The sequence below is a fragment of the Miniopterus schreibersii genome (assembly GCF_964146895.1).
Source record: "Miniopterus schreibersii genome assembly, chromosome: 12".
NCBI classification, from domain to species: Eukaryota; Metazoa; Chordata; class Mammalia; order Chiroptera; family Miniopteridae; genus Miniopterus; species Miniopterus schreibersii.
Genome location: NC_138112.1, coordinates 21,664,671 through 21,686,409, shown reverse-complemented (window position 1 = coordinate 21,686,409; position 21,739 = coordinate 21,664,671). Strand labels below are relative to the sequence as shown.

The window sequence follows — 21,739 nt, the reverse complement described above, 5'->3', positions numbered from 1 at the left end:
TTTTCCCACTTCTTTTCTATGTGATTAGCCAACAGAACAGCCCTATCTAGTAAAGGAGCTATTCTGAGCTTTGGCCAGGGCCCAAAACATTATCTAGGCTTTTGCCCTGGATCTGGATCACGTGTGGCCTCTGTCTCTCTAGCATCTGGGCCATATGGTAGGTGCTGGCTGCGCAGAGCACCTGGGTTTCCTATACACATATAAGAAACCAATGTGTGTATAGGTATAACCCATGGACGTAGGCAATCTCGTGGCGAAGGCCTGGGGAGGGGCCTGAGCGAGCTGGAGGGGGCCGATGGGGGGGGGAAGGGGGACATCTGTAATACTTTCAACAATAAAGATTTTTTAAAAAGAAACAAACTGCCAGGCCCTACCCCAGACCTGCTGAATCAGAATCTCCAGGAACAAGGTCCAAATAGTCTGTCATCTCAAGCGCTCAGCGCAGTCTATAAGGAAGTAGAACAGAGTAATCTCTCCTGTTTGCAGGGAAAACCCACACTGGCCCTTTTCTAGTTACACAGGAATAAACAGTAACTTAGTAAACTCTTAATACCCTCTCCTCCCTGTAAATTTATTCAACATACTTTAAGGCACCAAGTATTAGCCTATAACAATTACAGTTTTACATGTTAAATGGCCATGCTCATTTTCAGAACTTGGCTTTATTTATTTATTTATTTATTTATTTATTTATTTATTTATTTTTCATCTACAGTTTAATTTAATATTATTTTGTATTAATTTCAGGTGTACAGCATAGTAGTTAGGCAGTCATATACTTTACAAAGTGGTTCCCCCACCTGATAATTCAAATGCCTACCTGGCACCGTACATAGTTATTACAATTACAATATTACTGACTCCATTTCTTATTCTGTACTTCACATTCCTGTGACTGTCTTATAACTACCAATCTGTAGTTCTTAATTCCTTCACCTTTTTTCAACCAGTTCCCCAACCTCCCTCCCCTCTGGCAACCATCAGTCTAGAACTTGGCTTTTTAAACCCACATTTTAAAAGTAATATTAAACTTTTACAAAATTTAATAAAATTATAAAATTTTACGTGCATGTATAAAATTATTTTATATAAAGATTTTAAGTTAAGGTATGATTTACATTGAGTAAAATTCACCCTCTTTAGTGCATAGTCCTGTTTTAATAAACACATACAGTGGTATAACCAATGCTAATCAAAATATAGAACACCTCCACCGCCACCTAAAATGTTCTTGTTGCACTCTCTAGAGTCAGCTACTTCCCCATGCTTACCCCTGGCAAACACTGATCTGCTTTCTAGCACGATAGCTTTGCTTTCTCAGGAATGTCATGTAAATGGAATCATACAGTTTGTAGAATTTTGAGTGGGACTTGTTTCATTTAGTGTAGGCACTTGCATTGCATCCGTCTTGTTGTGCGTATCAGTACTTTTGTTCCGTTTGGTTGCTGGGTAGTATTCCACTGTATGGATATATTGCAGTTTGTTTTTTCACTCCTCTGTTGAGAAACATTTGGCTTATTTCCAATTTTTGATTATTACAAATGAAATCATTATAAACATCTGTGTACATGTTTTTGTGTGAACGTAAGTTTTCATTTTCCTTGAACAAGTACCTAGGAGCTGGATTGCTAGGTCATGTGATAAGTGTAGGTTTAACTTTCTAAGGAACTGCCAGGCTATTTTCTGCAGAAGCAGTACCATTTTGCATTCCCACCAGAAGCATGTGATAACATCCACGTCGGCACTTAGTATCTCCCTTTTAAAAAAAAAATTTTTTTTTGCGATCCTATTATGTGTGTAGTGGTATTTCACTGTTTGTTTGTTTTTTATTTATTTTATTGTTGAAAGTATTACAGATGTCCCCCATTTTCTCCCCTTTACTCCCTTCCCCCATCTTCCACCCCTTTCCAGTTCTTCCCTTGTCTATTGTCTGTGTCCATGGGCTGTGCATATATGCTTATAAGTTCCTTGATCAATCTCTTCCTGCCCTCCTTATCGCCTTCCCTCTGAGATCTGTCAGTCTGTTTCATGCTTCCATGTCTGTGGTCCTATCTTGTTTGTAAATTTATTTTGTTCCTTAGATTCCACATATGAGTGAGATCGTGTGATATTTGTTTATTTGCATTTTCTTAATGGTTAGTGATATTGAACAGATTTCCATGTGCTTATTTTCCTCTGGTATCTGTAAATCTTCTTTGGTGAAGTGCCCAAATTTTATGTCCATTTTTTAATTAAATTGTTTGGTTCCTTATTGTTGATTTTTGAGGGCTTTATACATTCTGGATACAAATCCTTTACCAGATTTGAGGTCTGTAAATATTTTCTTTCAGTCTGTGATATCTTTTCATTCCCTTAACATTATCTATCAAAGAGCAGAAGTTCTTAATTTTTATGAAGTCCAATTAATCATTTTTTCCCTTATGGATCATGATTTTGGTATCATATCTAAGAAATCTTTGCCCAACTCAAGGTCACAGAGATTTTCTCCTAGAAGTTTTATAGTTTTAGGTTTTATATCTAGGGCTCTGATCCATTTTAAGTTAATTTTCATATATGGTTCAAGGTTTATTTATTGCATATAGATGTCAAAATGTTCCATCACCATTCATTGAAAAGACTACCACTATGTCAAAATCATATTGGTCATATATATGTGGATCTGTTTCTGGGTTCTCTATTCTTTTACATTGAACTACATTTCTGTCCTTTATTTAATGCCACTGTCTTGATTCTTAGTGTGATAGTAAGTCTTAAAACCAGGTGGTAATTTCTTTAGTTATTCTGTATCTTTTCCTTCTCATATAAGTTGTAGAAATAGCTTGAAATTAATGTAAGGTAATATTGAATATCAACAGTAATTGAAAAATAAAATTTAAAAAGAAACATCTTGTTGATTTCTATTTTAAAATTCTAGGATTTTTATTAGAATTACATTGAATCTGTACATTGGTTTGGGAAAAATAGCTATCTTAATATTGAGCTCTCCAATCTATGAACATGGTGTATCTCTCTATTTATTTAGATCTTGTTTGATTTCTTCCATCAGTCTTCTGTAGTTTTCTGCATACAAATCTTGCATATGTTTTGTTAGATTATCACCTAAGCATATCATGGATTTTGGTGATAGTATAAATGGTATTGTCTTTATTTCAATTTCTATTTGTTCATTGCCAATATGTAGAAATATAATTGATTTTTATCGAATTGAGCTTATATCCTGCAACTTTGCTAAACTAGTTCTAGTAGCTATTTGTAGATTTTGAGGGGATGATTTTCTACATAGACAATCATGTTATCTGTGAATAGATACAATCTTACTTATTTTCAATCTGTGCGCCTTTTATTTCTTTTCTTGCCTTATTGCACTGGCTAGTAGTTCTACTATAATGTTGAATATGAATTGTGAGGGTGGATATCTTTGACTTATTTTTAATCTTAAGAGAAAGCATTTAGTCATTCATCATTGAATATAAAGTTAGCTGTAGGTTTTTTTGTAAGTCCTTCTATTCTTAGTTTGCTGAGAGTTTTTACTATGGACAGATGTTAAATTCTGTCATATCAAATGCTTTTTCTGCATCTATTGAGATGATCATATTTTTCATTTTTAGTCTTTTGATGATTTTCTTTAGTGTATTGATAAATTACATAGTTTGATTTTCAATTATAATTCCCAGTATAAACTTTATTTTGTCATAATGCAATATCCTTTTTATATATTTCTGGACTCAATCTGTTAATTTTTTTTAAAGGATTTTTGCATCTATGTTCATGAAGAATATTGGTAGTAGCTTTCTTTTCATGTAAACTATTTGTCTGGTTTTGGTTTCAGGGTAATTCTGGCCTCATATAATGAGTTTAAAGTGTTCTCTTTTCTTGTATTTTCTGGAAGTTGTTTAGAATTGGTATTATTTCTTCTCTAAATGTTTGATAAAATTTACCAATGAAGATCTATGTATGTGGAGTTTATTTGATGGAAGGTTTTAATATAATTTTAGTTTCCTTAAAAGATAACCTGAATAGTGATATTTATCAGTTTTCATCTTAAGAAATTTGTCCATACCATCTAAGTTGTAGAATTTTTGAACATTTGTTCATAATACTCCTTTTGTATCCTTTTTAATGTCTATAAGGTCTTAGTAATGTCCCCTCTTTCAATCCTAACATTTGCAATTTGTGTCTTCTTTTTTTCCCTTGGTCAGTTTGTATTAGTTATCTATTGCTACAAAGGAAATAATTCCAAAACTTAGTGACCTAGAACAATAAACATCTCACAATTTCTCTGGGTCAGGAATCTGGGAATAGTTTAGCTAGTTGGTTCTGATATAATACCTTTCATGAGGCTACAGTGAGATGTCAGCTGGAACTGCAGTTATCAGGCTTGACCAGAGCTGGAGGATCCACTTCCAAGCTCACTCACAGGGCTGTTGACTGGAGGCTTCAGTCCCTCAACATGTGGGTATGGCACCGGGGCTGGTCTCCCCTAGAATGAGCAATCTAAGAGGAGAAAGCAAGAGAGGGTGTAATACAGAAGCCTCTATCTTTTATAACCTACTCTTGGAAGTAGAATGCTGTCACTTCTGCCATATGCTATTGGTCTCATAGACCAACTCTCATGCAGTGTAGGAAGGGACTACAAATATTATGACTACCAGGAGGTGGATGCTTGTGGATGCTGGTTAACCACAAGTTATCAATTTTATTGATCTGTTCAAAGCACCAGCTTTTGGTTCCTTTGATTTATCTGTTATATTTATATTCTTGATTTTATTGATTTCTGCTCTTATCTTTATTATTTCCTTCTTTCTGCAGATAGACAAATCTTATCGAGAAGATGTATATGATCTCTTTCCTGGGACATTCCAAACCGTCGAGTTGTTCGCAGATCACCCAGGGACATGGCTGTTACACTGTCATGTGTCTGATCACATCCATGCTGGCATGGAAACAACCTACACAGTCCTTCGGAACATAGGTATGCTGTTGTCTGCTAGTGATGCGGGGGGATAGAACCAAGCTTCCTGTAGACCCTGAAAACAGTAGGCATGAGATCCCCCCAAGGAGCTCAGAGTCAAGCAAGAGAGAGACAGATATGTAAATAGTAACCATAATAGAATATGAAACATACCAAAATAGAGTGCAGAGCACAGGATTCAGCAACAGCAGTAGGAAGCAATGGTTAACAGTCTGGGGATATGAGCCAACCTTCCACAGAGGCCATATAGTTTAGATGGCTCTTCACGGATGAGTAGAAGTTTAAAAGATGATTGGGGTAGGAACAGCATATATAGTGGAATGAAGAGTAACACAGTCAGAATCCAAGAAAGACTTACAGATACTGAAGGGATAAAGTCCTTGGTGAAATGAAACAACTCTTGAAACAACTCTTGTCACGAAAAGAACCTACTTCTATTGTTTATAAAACAATCAACTTGTCTTCTTTGTCCAGACAACAGGATTCCTTACTCCACCAAGTCTCCTCCAGGAACAGCGACCCACCCGGCCACCACGCCCTCCAGCGGTAACCACCCCTCCCTGAACCCTGCATGGGAATGGCCAGTGCTCACTCTCCTGGGAAAGGTAGAGGGCTGACACCTCACTTTTCTTTTTCACAGAAGAACCTGTGAAGGAGCAACTCTATTTCTTTGGCAAGAATCTGGGTCCTAGAGGAGCTAAAGCAGCCTTGGTCATCCTTTTCATCATCGGCCTCCTCCTCCTGGTCGTCACCATGGTCCTCTCCCTCCGACTGCATTCTGCAAGGAAGCAGGTGGCCTACCAGGCCGTCCAGTCCTGCGCGCTCCCCACCGATGCTCTGTGAGCTGGCTGCTCTTCCAACGCAGGGAAACTGGACAAGGCATCGTTCACCAAGGAAGGTCGACGCTGTGCCCTGGATCGGGCTCTGATCCTCGGGAACACAAGCGAAGCAATTTGCTTTTATTTATTTATTTTTAAATGGGCTGTGAATAATCCTCAGGTATAAAATACAGAGAGAGGAGAATGGGTGTGACTAACAGAACAGTCTTAGCCTGTTCTCGGAATGAATTTGCTGAAGTGCGGGTTCCCTTCGAAAGATATCTTTATTTTACACCTTTCATAATTCTTAGACAGCCAGCGCTTTCTTAGCTAACAGTAAGTTTTTAGAAGGACGACTTCTGGAAAGAGTGATACTGCCTCAGACATCTAACTGGAATAGCACTGATTTTTCAACCCTATTAAGTAAGACGCTTCCCTTAGCTGTTCCAGGGAAAATGTCTTTCTGGGGAGTTCATGGAAATGTCGCGTCAGTATCTGCTGATAGAATCTGACCAAGTGAATATTTGAGAGGCCTCGGCCAGCTCTCCCAACCTTCCCCACTTGATTATAAATAGCCTGCACACTATTTGTTACAAAAGGCAAAGTTATAAACATTTTAAAAATATGGCTGCTGTTTTTTATGCAAACTCGTAGGGACACTTGAATGTTTATGACTCACTTTATGTTATTAGTTTTTACAATGTTTCCGTGGCAACGTTTGTATTTTCAAGAATCAACTAGAGAACTTGCATGTGTTTCAGAAGGTGGGGGGCTGGAATCTGTGAACCAGCAGGCCGGGTTCTCCCACCGGGAGTCAAAGGCTCCCTGGGAGTTTCGTGGGCGCTTCTAAGATGGAGGGAATCTTTGCAGGAGGCGAGTCCAGGCTTGAGTCCTGAGTCTGATTTTGTATTCACATAAAGGATCCTTCCAAGTCTCCACCTTCTAGGAAATAAAAACTGTCTCATCATGTAAGAAACGCCAGGAAGAATTCGTCAATGCAGCTGACTGGTTGGGGGGAGAAGGGAATCTCACAAAATTCTTGATTCCACGCCTCTTAAAGACAGCCCTTTGTGGGAGGAGATAAAAAAGAAAAGGAAAGGCTAGAAAAAGAGCGTCCCACTGGCAATATTTTACTCCATTAAATCAGCTTTCAAAATAAGTATTACAGTTTTCAAGGCTCAAATGCAAAAATAAAATATTGAACAACTAAACTCAAGCCCACTGTGAGGCAATCCATGCTCTCTGTATTCATGCCTAAACGTTAGGTGTAAGATTAATAAAAGCAACATTGTTTATTACTAGACTGAGAAATTGCCCTTAGCTCAGGGCAAGAGGCCCTGTGATGCCAATGCCAATGCCAATGCCAGACTAGGGATAGTAGTACATCTGCCTTAGCCATGGACTACTTGGGTGTCCAGATGAATGAGGAGGACCTGCTAAATACTGGTGGAGGTTCTTTCATACTTTCTGTCTTCATCTTGGTGAAGGGAAACAGGTAATTTGATAGAAGCTAGTTTTACGTAAAACAAGATGTGAACGCTAATAGTTCTGTTCATAGTTTGGTTGAATGTCCTATCAAGCAGGGTACCCAAAGGGCTTTGAACTCCACCCTGCTGACCACTCATAATGTGATTTTGTGGTAGGTGCTCTACAGTTTTCATACACATGTCAGCTGTATAATTTCATCATAATGATTATAAGAAATGACTTATTTATAACTCACTTAGACAACAAATTATTTAGTTGTAAGTTTTTTCCCTTTTCTCTTAGTTTATTTTTTTAATAACACGAAAACCACAAAGTAGTGTGATTATACCATTTCTCTTTTTAATAAAGTTTCACATAAGATGGCTATTTGCATGTTTCTCCTTTATTTTTAAGTAAAAGTTACCCATCATTAAATCTGGGGTGGGGGGATGGTTAAAGGAGAATATATTTTAGATATTTAGCAGCTATCTTAGTTATACTTGCTAAAGGAAATGAAGCAAAATAACAGTAGAACTCTTCCCACACGTTGCTTCTTCAAGGATACCACACTTCTTCATTCTCAACCTCACTCCTTTGAGAAAATCAACCACATTACCTACCTTTTCCTCCTGTTACAGTAGGAGATGTGGCCCTGCTTCTAGCAGGGCCAGTCTCTCACTCGGCTCTGGACCTCACCCCTTCTCGCTTTCTCAAGGACTTTACTCCCTCGGTTATCAGTGTCTCCTCCCGCATGAAGTCATCAGCAATGCCTACCATTAAAAATAGAAAGCAAAACAAGAGCCATTGGCCTTAACACCAGAACCTGTCCAACCCAGTTTCTCTGTTCCCTTGAGAGCAGAACTTAAAGCACTGTCCACGCTGGCTGCCTGTACCACCCCCCCCATGCATTCCTCACCCCATTCCAGTGGCTTCAGTCCAGTGTGCCTTGTCCCCTGCTCCCCCCCATCCCAATCTACTCTTGTCAAAATCAATAACATCATGCCATTCCCCTGGTTTCTTCCTACGTTCATCTTACTCAACCTCTCGGCATCGATTGAGGACTCCTTCCTTCTAAACATCCTCTAGTTTCTTGGTGCTGCAACATGACCCCCTGCCAGCCTTCATCTTCCTCAGTTGCTATTCTGTCTCAGTCTCTTTTGCTAGTTCCTTGTCCTTTCTCTGATTTAAATGTTAGCATGCCCCAGGGTCTGCCACTGGGAACTTATCTCTCTTTTACTCTCTGGGGTAGGCTGAATGATGGCCTCAAACATTTTATGTCCTAATCTCCAAGTCTGTGAATGTTACTTTATATTGCAAAAAGGACTTCGCAGGTATGATTGAGTTAAAGATCTTAATATGAGAAGTTGATACTGGATTACTCAGATTGGCCATAAGTATAACCACAAAATGCCCTTCTAAAAGAGGCAGAGAGAGATTTGAAAACAGAGGAAGACAATGTGATGACTGAAGCAAGATTCTATGCTGCTGGTTTTGGGAATGGAGGAAGCGGCCACAAGCCAAGGATTGCTGCTTTAAAAGCTGGAGAAAGCAAGGGAACAAATTCTTCACCATAGCCTATGGAGGGAGCATGGCCCACTGACATCTTGATTTTATTCCAGTAAAACTAATTTCAGACTTCAGACTTCCAGAACTCAAAGAGAATAAATGTATGCCACCAAATGTGTGGTAATTTGTTAAAGACCTTTCCATAGGTTATCTCATCCATCTTCATGAATCTGAAAGCCATCTTTATGCTAATAAATTCAAAATATGTTTCTCGTTAGGCTGCAGACCATAAATCCTGCTCAAGCAGGGTCACTGCAGGAGTCCCCTAACCAGCCTCTCTCTGTCACTCTTGCTCCTTCCACCCACTCCACATAGCTGCAGCAGTGTTCTTCCAAATCTGATCACATCACTTCTTGGTGAATACTCTTTAATGTCTTTCCATTTTGCTTTTATTTCCCCTTTCTGTACAAACCCAAAATGCCCCCAATTGCTGAGCACAGAAATACTAATGTAAACAGGAAAAATGCACAAACATTGCTTGACGTTTTTTAGCACATTTATCTCATTCATTAAGTCAATGGTCCCCTCACTGATCATTTCTTTTCTCTGCTGTCTAGATGGTCTGTTTCTAATCCACCTGCCTACCCATTCTGGGCAGTCCCCGTCCATATAACCCATTTTAGAATTATGGCTTTTTCTCAGGGATGGACCTACAACACTGCAAACATTGCAGAAAGATCATGGGCTTCAGAGTAATAACCCTGTTTTGGATCCTGGCTTTGTTCTTACCAATATTTTTGTTTCACTTTAAATAATATTCAAACTCCTTAGCCTGGTCTATAAGGCCCATTCTGATCTGGTCCATGCCCACCTCTCCAACTTTGACTCTGTTCGAGCTCTTATCAGTTTTCAGGCCCTGCTAGTTTTTTCTTGCCTCAGGGCCTTTGCATGTTCTGCTTGCTATGCCAGAAACACTCTTCTTCTCCAGCACCCTCATACCCTCTCCTGCCTTCCGTAGTTCAGCTGTGAGCTTCTCAGAATGCCCTCTCTAAAGTGGGTCTCTCTTCCTGTTAGTGCTTATTTCCATTGTTTTCCTTTGTAGCACCTATCACGAGACATAAACATTTAATTGGTCGGTTAGTTTCATTGTTGTCTGCCCTTTTGACTGGAATGTAGGCTCGATGGAAGCAAGGATGTCTGACCTGTTTTGTTCACTGCTGCATCCCCAGCACGCACCATAGTTCAGATACATAATAGTTGCTCAGCAAATATCACTTGAATAAATGAATGAATGAATATATAAACAGAATAGACATTGTAGTGAGCTCAACTATTTGGACTTTGACTATGTTGGCTGCAAAAGGTCTTATATTCAAGTGTCAAAAGTCAAGGGTCTCAAACAAACAAAACAGTTCTGGGACAGTAGCTTTGGGGCCCACATGTGCTTTGGTCTCCTTCTAACAAATGACACTAGGGCAAGGGGTGGGGGCAGGGAGGACTATTTAATCCCCAAATGTACCTTACAATGATTTTTAAAAAGCAATATAAAAAAACAAGGAAAGCCTAAGAAAGTGTCGCAGCCAAGAGTTGCTAAGGAGACATGACCACTGTTGATGAAAGAATGTCCAGTCAAAGAAAGAGTCTTATAACAGTTTATTTGAACCAAGCCAATGACAATTGCTGGGAAGCAAAATCTTAACAAAATGAGAAAATGCTCTCAAGAAATGCAGTTTTACAACTTATTTTTTAATTGTTTTCTATTTTTATTTTTTTAATAACTTAAAAATTTTTCCCCTTACAGTTGACATTCAATATTTTAGTTTCAGGTGCACAACATAGTAATTAGACATTTATGCAACTTACAGCTTATTTTATGCGCTAGAATCAAAGGAGAAGACATAAGCGGGGTTACATGAAATCTACTGGTGGTAGATTAGGGAGGCAGGAGAAAGTAAAGCAGGAAAATCTCTGAGATTGGATAAAAAGTAAAACAAAGAGACATATACTTCTTTTACATTGGTGAGTATAGGATAATTAACAATTAACATTTACAGCACAGAGATGGTATTTGGGCAATAAGATAACAATGAGGGTTTCTGTGGTCTCTTGCTCTAATGGGAGATTGAACCCTCAGGAGTCTGGAAAAAGAAGATTACTCTGACATTCTAAAGATATGTTATTTTAGATGCAAAATAGACAGGCTCACTTAAAGACTGACCTTTGTCAAGGAAGATACCAGCCTAGGACATGACTGCCTGTCATGACTTGCTTTTAGTTGGGAATTTTTATGTTCAGACCATCCTGTGTGGTTACTTTCAGTCTGTGAGTTTGTAAGGCCCACCACACAGGCCTTCCCTGAGCTTGTCAGGTTTAGTATGTGGCCCTTTTTTGGTCCATGCAACTAAACATAATGTAGTAACCTGGATGTATTCCTAGAACAGAAAATTAAGGAAACCTGAATAAAGTAGACTTTAATTAATATTAACATATCAATATTGGCTCATTAATTGCAACAAATGTACCATGCCAGTATAAGATGTTAATAATAGGGGGAAATGAGTGCAGGAGTGGGGGGTATGTGGGAACTCTTTGCACCATCTGCTCAAATTTTCTGTAACGCTAAAATGGCTCTAAAAATTAAAGTCTATTTTTTTTTTAAAGCAATGTTATATACACTCTTGTGTGACACCTTAAGCTGCTGAGGTTGGTAATGACAGCTATCAAGTGCTAAGCATCCATGCTGTGGCAGGCACTGTTACATATATTATTACATGTAACACTCAGAACAGCCCAATGAGATAGGCAGTATTATCCTTTATTGGCAAATGAGGAAATTGAGGCTCAGAGATTGCCAGTGACACATGCTTGATTGCACAGCAAGCAAGTGGCAAATCTAGGAGTTAAAGCTGCTTTCTCTTTTTCCTCCCAAAGAACCATGGCACATGTCAGATTGTTTGATCTGATTTTTATAGTAGGAAAAATGGCTTTCTTAACTATCACTTTCTTTTGTGCCATTTCATCTCTGTCCTCAAAGGCAGGCCACCAGTTTGGGCTCTCCTTACTTCTCATGTGCAAAATTTCAACAATCTCTTCACTTCTACTCTGCGTTTCAATCCACTCTACATGTGGCTGGCAGATTTACCTTTTTAAAGCACAACTCTACTTACATTACTTCTCTCCAAACACTCCCTAATACTTGATGGGGGGAAAAAGGCCAGACTACCTTCTCTGGCTGCACCCTTTTCATCTTTGACTCCCTCGCCTTCATCTTTCCTTTATCAGTGTTAGATGTCTCTACTTCCCATTTCCTAGCAAGTTCTCTTTCTTGCCTCTATTGTAAGTTCAACAAACGTGTATTGACTTTCTGCTAAATGTAAAAAAAAAAAACTCTGCCAGGGCTGAGGGCAATTTACAAAACTGCAAATTCTGTCCAGATCCTCAGAGGAACTAGATATGTAATGAGAAAGCAGGAATGCGATCCACCATCACGCAAGGCACAATGAGCTAAACACTGGACCAGAAGAAGAAAGTGCTAGGGAGGGAGTGATTCATCACAACTGGGGGATCTGGGAGGCTTCCAGAAGGGACATTTGAGCCTGTTAGATGTGTAGATTTTGACAAGGAGAGAAGGGTCAAAGCATCCATGCTTTCATTCACTCCTAGGAGGCTCCCATCCTGGCTCTGCCTGCCACAAACAGACTGATTCATCTGGGTCCCGCTCTTTTATGCATCTCCCTTGGCATACCCCACCTTTCACAAAATCACTTAGCCTTTCCAACTTGTATTATAGTTCATTGTGCACATGCCTTATTTCTCTTATTAAGCCATGAGATCTTCAAGGAAATGGAATGTGTCCGCTTCAGCTTTGCTTCCCCATCTACCAAGCCCAGAACTGGCCCTTCTCTGGCTTCTAACATATGCCTTGAGCGTGTGGATAAATAAATGTAAGTTGGGCTACTTGTTTTCAAGGTGAAACACTTTTAGATTCCTTCAGACAATCAATATTTATTAAAAGACCTATGATGTACAAGGCATTTGTGCAAAGTGTTAGACATAAGAGTTGTATACACAGGGATGGACCTGCACTCGTGAAGCTTACCATATAAAGGGGGAGACAAATATTAAATAAATGAACAAACAAACACTTGATGGATTATAGTTGTGATTATCGTTGAGAACAAAAAATAGAGGGCAACAATTACAGATAACACTTACATAGCACTCAGCAGCTGTCCTAGGCACTTTATATAGGTTGTCATTTGATCCGTATCACAATCTTGAAAGGTATTACCACTTTATAGATTAAAAAACTGAGGCACAGGAGGGTCAAGTGACTTTAAGCTGGTGAGGCAGTCAGTGACCATGCTAAGAAATTTGAATTTTATCCTAAAAGCAATGTACACTTTAAGGGGGAGGTGACATGATCAGATGGAGCTTTTAAAAGCTCCCTCTGGCAGATGTGGAAGAGACCCGCTTGCAGGCCTATGGGATACATTCCTTTGTGGTTAGGAGAGAGGCTGGTGGCCTGAATTGGGGTGTTGGGAGCACAGGATAGAATAACTGCCAGGTTTTCTATATTTAGGAGAGAGAAGCAAGAGAATTTGGAAGTGGTTAAGGCAGCTGGGAGAGATGGAAGTGGGCAGACGGGTGGATGGTGATGCGTTTAGCAAGATGTAGAAGACTAGAGTTCAGGCTGAGAGGAAGATGCGGATTGCAGTTCTGGCCATCGTGAGTGTGAAGTCCAGTGAGCCATCCAAGTGGAGATTTGTGTAGGCCGTTGGACGAGTGCTCAGAGGACAGGCCAGGTGGAGATGTACATGTGGGAGTTGAGGGCATATAGAAGAGGCTTGTGTGCATGGGCCACCACCACACACACACACCTACAAAGGGCAGAGAAGGCAGCCCTGCCAGCTCCAATGAGACCTCACGTTTAAAGGTCCTGTCTGCTCCAAATGTTCCTGATGAGAGCATCTCCTGTCTATTTTCTCAGCATCCACTTTCTGTAAGCGGTTCAGAAGCTGCTCTCCCCCAACACCCCACTCATCCTTGGTCACCCCTCTTCGGGCTCCCAGACCAAGGCTCCGAGCGGGAAAGCAGGAGGAGAAAAGCTTGGACTGAGCCGCGACAACTGCGGCCTGAGACCCCGTCACCCTCAGGGCCGCCCCGCGCCTCCCTGTCACTCAGAGCTCCTGGAGGGGCTCCGGGCTCCCGCTTTCCACACATGCTCAGCCTACACCGCGCAATTGGCTTTTCGTGGCACCCGTTGCTCTTTGAAGCATTCAGAGCTCCTTTGAACCCGAGTCACCGCGTGGAAATGTTGGGGGTGGGGCGTAAAAGGGGGTCATTCTGCCCACCGGGGAAGGGGTTGCTTTCAGAAATGTTTTCAAAAGTCCCGGGCCAGGAAGTGGGAGAATGAGGACGGGAGGAGCGCGAGAAAAACCCGACTTAGGTCATCCTGCCGGCGGGACGATCCCTTTGGGGATGTAGATGCCAGGGTCGTGGATGTGGCCGTGCCACTCCGCTCCCCGTCACTGCGGTTTTCGGGCCCCCGGGTCCTCCGTCTCCCTCCTCGCTCAGCGAAACGGCAGCCTCGCGGGCTGAGCGGAGGGATCCAGCGAGAGGGCAGCGCTTTGTTCCCGGGTCGATTCTCGCGCCTCGGGGGACCGGAGAGGCGCGGGGCCCGGCGGCGCGCGCGCGTTGCGGGCACCTTGCGGGCGGGGCGCGCGGGGCGGGTCTGCGCCGGCGTCGGCTGCGCGGGAGCCCGAGCGCTCGTGCGCGCGGCGGCGGCGGCGGCGGCGGCGGCGGCGGGCGGCGGGGCGCACGGAGGCACCGAGGCTCGCGGGGTGTGGGAGCAGCTGGGGAGCCGGCAAAGGGAAAGCGAAAGTCGCGGGCGGGGCCGGGGCCGGGGCCGGGGTGAAGGCGCCGCGCAGCCCTCCCGAGCCCGGCAGTTCCCGTGCCTGCCCTCGGGGGCTGGACAGGCCGCGCCGGCCGCGCCGCAGCCATGGCCATCGCCCACCTGGCCACCGAGTACGTGTTCTCGGACTTCTTACTGAAGGAGCCCTCGGAGCCCCGGTTCAAGGGGCTGCGGCTGGAGCTGGCCGTGGACAAGATGGTCATGTACATCGCCGTGGGGCTGCCGCTGCTGCTCATCTCGCTGGCCTACGCGCAGGAGATCTCCATGGGTAGGGCCTGCGCCCCGGGGGCGTGGGGGCCGGGGTGGGGGCCGCGGGCCGGGCGGAGCGGGCACCCTGAGACGTGCCAGGCCGGAGGAGTGGTTTTACCTCGTGCCCCAGGCAGTGCTTATTGCTGAGATGGGCGTGAACATTGGGAAGAAAGGTAGCCCCGGTTTTCTGGTCTGAAGCATTCTTTGTCCCGGTGCTTCATTCGTACACCAGTGGACTCTGCTCGCATCCCCCCTCCTCAGCGTGTCTCCTGCGCCCCACTGATCCCAGCTGTGGCTTTGTGTGCATGTTCCACTCTTATGACCGGCATCCTTGCCACCAGATTTGCCCAGAACAACTGTCTCCCCTCTTTTCCCCTGCACACATTGGTGTTGCCGCCTAAAATTTTGTACCAGAGAAGTTCCTGAGTGGCTAAATGCTGAATATGTAGACATGTGCTCCATGAAAAGTAGAGTCTCCCTTTGTTATCTTATTTTGATTGATATTTACTGAAACTTTAGTGCTGCTGGATTGTGAATGATAGGAAATACCTGTACTTGGCAGGTAATAGGGAGATACCAATATTCTCCACCTGGACATTCTTATTATGAATGTGAGATGAATGAGTCCCCTTCATGTAAATTTTCACTCGATCATAACAGTGCTGTGAGATTTGAAAGTCTGGTGGCGGGATCACGTAGCTAAAAAGTCTATGGTCTTCCTCAGCCCATCTGACTTTCAGCACAGGAGAAAGTGAGTCAACAGGAAGGCCCTGTGTGACAGACAGCTAGACACAGTTGTCCCAGGGGAGAGGCTGGTGCGACTGTACCTGTGTGAGAAGTTGGAGCCTTGGAGCGTGGGTGAGATTTGCATAAGCAGAGGTGAGAACTTGGCCAAGATTTTGAGATGGCAAAAAATGTTACCTTTTCCCCAGAAGGGGAGAGACATGATAATCCTAGCTGAGGCAGGAGGATTAGTCAGGGTTCCTGGGATAGGAGAGTGAATGTGGGCCTGGGTCACGTAGAAGAGAGGAGTACAGACGTGATGGTTTAAAAAGTACAAAGTTCTTTTTTGAGCAAAGGATGGACCCATTGGAAACAGCACTTACTAAATAATAGCCCGATGGTGGCATGTAGGATCTGTGAAGGAGGAGAGTAGAGTTAGGGAGGCTGGATGCTGTAAGATGGGGCATCAGTTGAGGTCTTGTGCATGTGTGGGGGCCAAGGGTGGAAGGGAAAGTGTGGGAAGGGGTGATTTCTAGAGATCAAGGAGCAACAAGCAGTGCTCGGGTACCTCTTTTTAATAGGCCACGAAGAGCAGAGTTTTGGAAAGGCTGCAGGCCTGGGTGAGTGGAGAATGGTGTTGTTGATGGAAATAGTGAATTGAGGGAACAGTTGGTTAGAAAAGGGTTATGACGCATTGGATTTTGTGTTCTATGGCACCAAATTGTTCAGCTTCTCAGGAAGTTGCCAAATTCATTGTGGAAAAATAAGTGTTCAGTTTTCCTTGTATCTGGGTGGGCATAGCCATAGGGTTTCCTTCCACCTTCCAGATGGCCAGGTGTTGAGGCTTCCTGTAGGAAGGACAACCACTGAGTAGCATGGGTCCTGGAGATAGTCTCTACCTTCAGCAAATGTTCCTTGAGTATACTAGCCGTGGGGCTGGACCCAGTGCTGGGCACCAAGGACCTAGGTGTAAATGAGACATGGTCCCTGTCATAGAGGAGCAACAGTCTTGGGCACCTGATGCCAGGAGGGAGGAGTTGGTTACCATCCATGGTCAAACTTCACCTCTGGCGTCATATATTAAAGGGACATCTGAGATCTCTGCACCAGTAATGCTGTAGACTCATCCAAATTGATGGGTTGTCTGAGAGGCATTTAGTTGGCATTAGGAGTGGGTTTATGCAGCAAGGGCATGACCTCATGCTGTGTGTATAGCAATGCTGGATGTTGAGAGGACATGAAAGGACTTTGAGACATGGTCCTCTCCCCGCCTTGCATGAGTTTACCACCAGCTGGGTACTAGAACAGACATGCTGACAGGTAATATCATCCAGTTGTGTGTGATTCAGTGACAAGACAGTGGAGAGCTCTGAGCACCAGGCAGGTGAGGGTTGGCTGGGACTTGGCTAAAGAGCTATTGAACAGACTCCTGTGTCTCAAATGCTTTAGGACCTCCAAGGGGAGGACAGGCATATGGGATGAAGCCATCAGGACCAGGGAAGATCTATCAGCTTCAGTGCACATTAGATAAAGCCAGAAGAAAGGCTCTAGAGAGGAGAGGAGAAGAGAGGTACATAAATTAGTGCCTGGAGTTGGAAAAGTGGGGTCATGTCATGCAGCATTTTGTTTTGTGCAAATTTAGTTTTTGTACAAAAACAAGCAAGCAATAAATGAGAACCACAACAACAAGAGAGAAGGGTAGTTTAAATGGAGCAGGCACTCTTGCCTACCACTGTGGTGAATGAGCACTGGCCCAGAGTATGAAATAGGCCTGTAGGTTTTAAACCTGGCTTCATTGTTCTCTCTTGAGAAGAGCTCCCCACCTCTCTGGTGCCTGGAATAGTCTTACATTGTCGTACATTGCACATTGCATTATAACCTGTCCCTGTGGCTGCCTCACCTATAAGATACTTCATTTATCTTCTACTGGAAGCTGGTCCCTGGAAGCTGGCCATTGATGGGGAGGAGGCTGTTGAAGGTTAGAGAGAGAATGTCTTCATAGGATAAAACATACTGGGTATCATATTAAAGGTTTCTTCTCAGCCTTTGACCCATTTTCTCACTTGTTCAGCCCACTGGTTTCCTTTCAGAAAAGAGGGACAGAACCTGCCCAGGCCTTAGAGACTGATGTGCAGAGCAGCAAACTGACCTTTAGGCTGTGCTGGGTGCCCACCTGGTGGCTGCAGGTTGAGTTCACCTCCCGCATCAGCTCTCACAGGTCTGGAGTGGAGACTGTAAGAGAGACAGTTCTGTGACACTGAAGAACCCTCATTTCTAACACAGCTGTCCCCAGGTGCCTCTGGAGGTACAGCAGGCTTCACCCTGGGAGGGGGAGAGAGAGATTTAGGAAATAGCTGGGTGACAGTTCTGTGTAGAATACAAGCATAATTGGACTACGTGGCCTTCAAGCTCTGAATTCTAGCAGTGTTTATCCAAATGATTAGAGAAACGAATTCCCTTACCTTTCAGTAAAACAGACTCTGAACAGGGTTCATGTTCTTGGGGACTTTTGGGAAGGTTTGTAGTACCCTGGGCCTAGGGTTGTGCAGGGGCTGCTTTGATTCTTTAGGGCCCTAACCTGGTGTGTTAGGAGACCATAGGAAAGGAGAGCCTCTGTCTCCTGCCAGGATGCTTCTTGCCCTGAGCCTGGCCGGCTGGACCAGATGAGCAGTAGAGGCAGGCAGTGCACCCCTGGGAAAGGGAGTTTGTTCTACTGGTCTACCCAGGGAGCTGTCTCTCCCTGCTGCCCTCCAGGGGGTAGCCACAATTCTGGACAGATGGATTTGGTCCCTTTGGGCCAGCCCTAGAGAGCCAAAGGACAAATATAACTGCAGCTGCTTCTGATACTACGTAATTACTTAGTTTCCCTTGTGTTTTTTTTCCCCTCTGAGTCAGCATCTGGGTGGCTTAAGTTATCTGCTCTGTTGTGGCTGAATTTAGGCACATCTTTGGGAGTATGTTTAGGCTTCTTTTCAGCACGTACTAGATGGCAAAGCTAGTTGATTCTTTTCAGGATGTCTATAGGAATGGGCTAATATTTAGGGTCTCGGGGTATAGCCCCCGTAACAGCACATCCTCAATTCATACTTAAAACCAAAGAACCAGAGAGCCTCCTGGACCCTTCCAGAAGGATGCCTGCCATCCAGAGAGGCTGCTGAAGCACATGTGATTTTCTCTGTTAATGTTTTTTGTTATATTTTTTTTAATAACAAAATTGTACCTAAATATAGTGTACAAAATATATTGTACTAAATATGTTCACATGCTAAAGGAATTACAAACCACCTTCTTCATGTGCTAGAGGTTAGCACCGTGGGGACTATCGTGCAGCCTTAATGTCCCCTTTGTCCGCATTAATATAACACGTACACATTTTTTAAAACAAATTTGAATCATACCATAGTAGTTTGCTTTTTCTCACTTACTGTTTTGGACAGCATTCTGTGTCAGTACATAGAGTCACCTCACTATTTTTTAATAGGCAGGCAGTATATTACATAGTCTAGTATATTCTTTTTTTTTTTTTTTTTTAACTATATCTTTATTGACTTCAGAGAGAGGAAGGGAGAGGGAGAGAGAGAGATAGAAACATCAATGATGAGAGAACCATTGATCGGCTGCAGCCCACAACCCGGGCATGTGCCCTGACCGGGAATCAAACCCTGATCGCCTGGATCCTAGGTCGATGCTCAACTGCTGAGCCACGCCCGGCTGGGCAAGTCTAGTATATTCTTATCATAACTCATCTAATGCTCCCCTAGTGATGTACGTTTAGGTTCTTTCCAAATGTCTACTATTTCACATGAAGCTCATGGGTGCATCAATCCTTGTGAATGTTCCCTCCTCCCAACATTGAAAGGAAAAGGGAGAGAGCAGTGGCATTTCCCAGAAGGATGAAATCATCTTCCAGGATAGTTTGCATTCCTGAGTTTCTATTTCCTGTAAGTGGAGGAAAATGCTGCCACCTCTCAGTTCCACTGAAGGCGACGCTGTCAAGAGATTGGAGGAGGCATTTTGATGTGCTCCTGGTTTTAAGAAAGCAGTACCTGTTCAGGGGTAAAATTGCAACTTTCGGTGGATTTCCTGATGTGTTCTCAGAGCACACTATAAATTTCCTTCCTGACACTGACTCTAAGTTGCAATTAGGTAATTATTTGTATTATTTGTTGAATACTGTCCCCCCACCAGATGGTACTTTTGTTGGGGACAGGGATCACCTGTCCTCTGTCGGATTGACTGCTCAGTGCATAGCTTCCAACAGAAAAGTTGATATAGTTGACATTCAGTAGAGGGTGTAAATGAAAAGAATTATCAGAGATGTCAGTAAGGTTTTAGCATTTGGGGATCCAAGTGTTGTTATATTATCTATAAAATGTGATTAATAGAGCAAGGAATATGAATTGACATATAATAGCAAACGTTTAGTAATGATGAGATCGATTTAAAAAATATGGTAGAGCCTGGGCCATGTGGCTCAGAGGTTGAGGGTTGACCTATGCACCAAGAGGTTGCTGGTTTGAATCTCAGTCAGGGCACATGCCTGGGTTGCAGGCCCAATCCCCAGTAGGGGGTGGGCAGGAGGCAGCCAATCAGTGTTTCTCCCTCATCGATGTTTCTCTCTCTCTCTCTCTATCTCCCCTTTCCTCTATCTCTAAAAACCAATGAAAACATATTTAAAGAATATGTTAGAACTTACCAAGTAGCATTTGTCCTATTTCAATGCATACTGTTCCCTGACTTTAAAAAACCCAGATCCATCTTTAATTATTTACTATTCCCTTTTTTTGTCACCCCACCTACCACCTCAAGAAAAAAGGAAGAAAAGAAAGTGAGGCTGTGGAAAATAATCTGTTATTGCAAAATAGATGGAAGTCCCATCCCCAGCAAAAACTGAACATACGACTCAGAACCTTTGCAGAAAGTAGGTTTGGATTAGTGACATCCTTTCAAAAAACCATGCCAACACCACCCTTCCCCTGCGGGTTGTGTCCTTGGACCTCCTTATTCTCAAACCCCTGACTGAGGCAAGGAGAGTTTGGGCCGAGTGGAGATGGGGAGGCAGTTGGGGAGCACTGGGCCCTGGTAGGGTGAGGCAGGCACAGCTGCATGCCATGGAGTTACTGAGGGCAGCAGAGGGAATCTTCCAGATACTTTTAATTTGACAAATGGCTTCATGTCTTTGTCTTTGTGGTCAAGTTCAGACAGTAAGAAGAAATTAAACCCTTGTGTGTGTGTGTGTTTTGACACACCTGGTCTCTTCCCCAGAGGTAACTACTGTTACTGTTTTTGTGTGTTTCCTTTTAGTGGTTCAGTGAACATCCCTGGACGTGCTTCCTCATTCAAAATGTAGAGAGTCTCAGACTTTTTGGTCTCAGGACCACTGAACACTCTTAAATTTTATTGAGGATTCCAAAGAGCTTTTGTTTGTGGGCTATATCTATAGGTATTTATCATATTAGAAATTAAAACTGAGAAATATTTCATTTTTTGGTTAATTTGAAATTAGCCCCCTTACATGTTAACATATATATTTTTATGAGAAAATAACTTCAAAAATAAGACTTAATACGAAGAGTGGCATTGCTTTCCAGTTTCACAGATCTCCTTCTGTCTAGCTTAAGGGAAGACCACTGCCTTCTCCTGTTCGCACCTCAATCATTACGTGGCAATGACCCGTGCCAGCAGCCTCTGGGAACTCCACTGTGTATACTCATGAGAGGATGAGAGTAAGGAGGCACATGACAACCTAGTATCACTGTGGAAATAGATTTAACATCAAGAACCTCCTGAAAGAGTCTCAGGTTCCAGACCACACTTTGAGAGCCATTGTGTTGGGATCAGACTTGAGGGTGGAGTTTACAGTTAGAGGATCGAAAGGTGTGTACACTTCATATTTAAAAGGTACTTCTCATTGACTTCCAAATACCAGTTTACACTGCTGCCAGCAGTCACCGTCATTCTTACGATGGAAACGGCATCTCACTGTTTCAGCTTGTGGTTCCCAATTTGCACTGAGATTTCACATGACAGTTCTTGGCTCTTGTGGTAACACTGGCCGTGTTCTGGGGACTGCTCATTCCTTCCAGGCTA

At 43.1% G+C, this 21,739-nt stretch overlaps 2 protein-coding genes across 2 annotated transcripts in view; both read left to right on the top strand.

Moving 5' to 3' along the window:
- HEPHL1 (hephaestin like 1) overlaps positions 1-5,815 on the top strand; it is a gene marked incomplete at both ends in the record, with an annotated part of 60,527 nt that extends 54,712 nt beyond the window's left edge. The window contains 3 exons of the mRNA XM_081153631.1: positions 4,810-4,972; positions 5,447-5,518; positions 5,613-5,815. Of these exons, the coding sequence (XP_081009757.1) occupies positions 4,810-4,972; positions 5,447-5,518; positions 5,613-5,815 (438 nt within the window). The remainder of the gene's footprint in view (positions 1-4,809; positions 4,973-5,446; positions 5,519-5,612) is intronic.
- An 8,781-nt stretch (positions 5,816-14,596) lies between these two features.
- PANX1 (pannexin 1) overlaps positions 14,597-21,739 on the top strand; it is a 40,340-nt gene continuing 33,197 nt past the window's right edge. Inside the window, exon 1 of the mRNA XM_081154677.1 lies at positions 14,597-14,945. Within this exon, the coding sequence (XP_081010803.1) occupies positions 14,765-14,945 (181 nt within the window). The 5' untranslated portion in view covers positions 14,597-14,764. The remainder of the gene's footprint in view (positions 14,946-21,739) is intronic.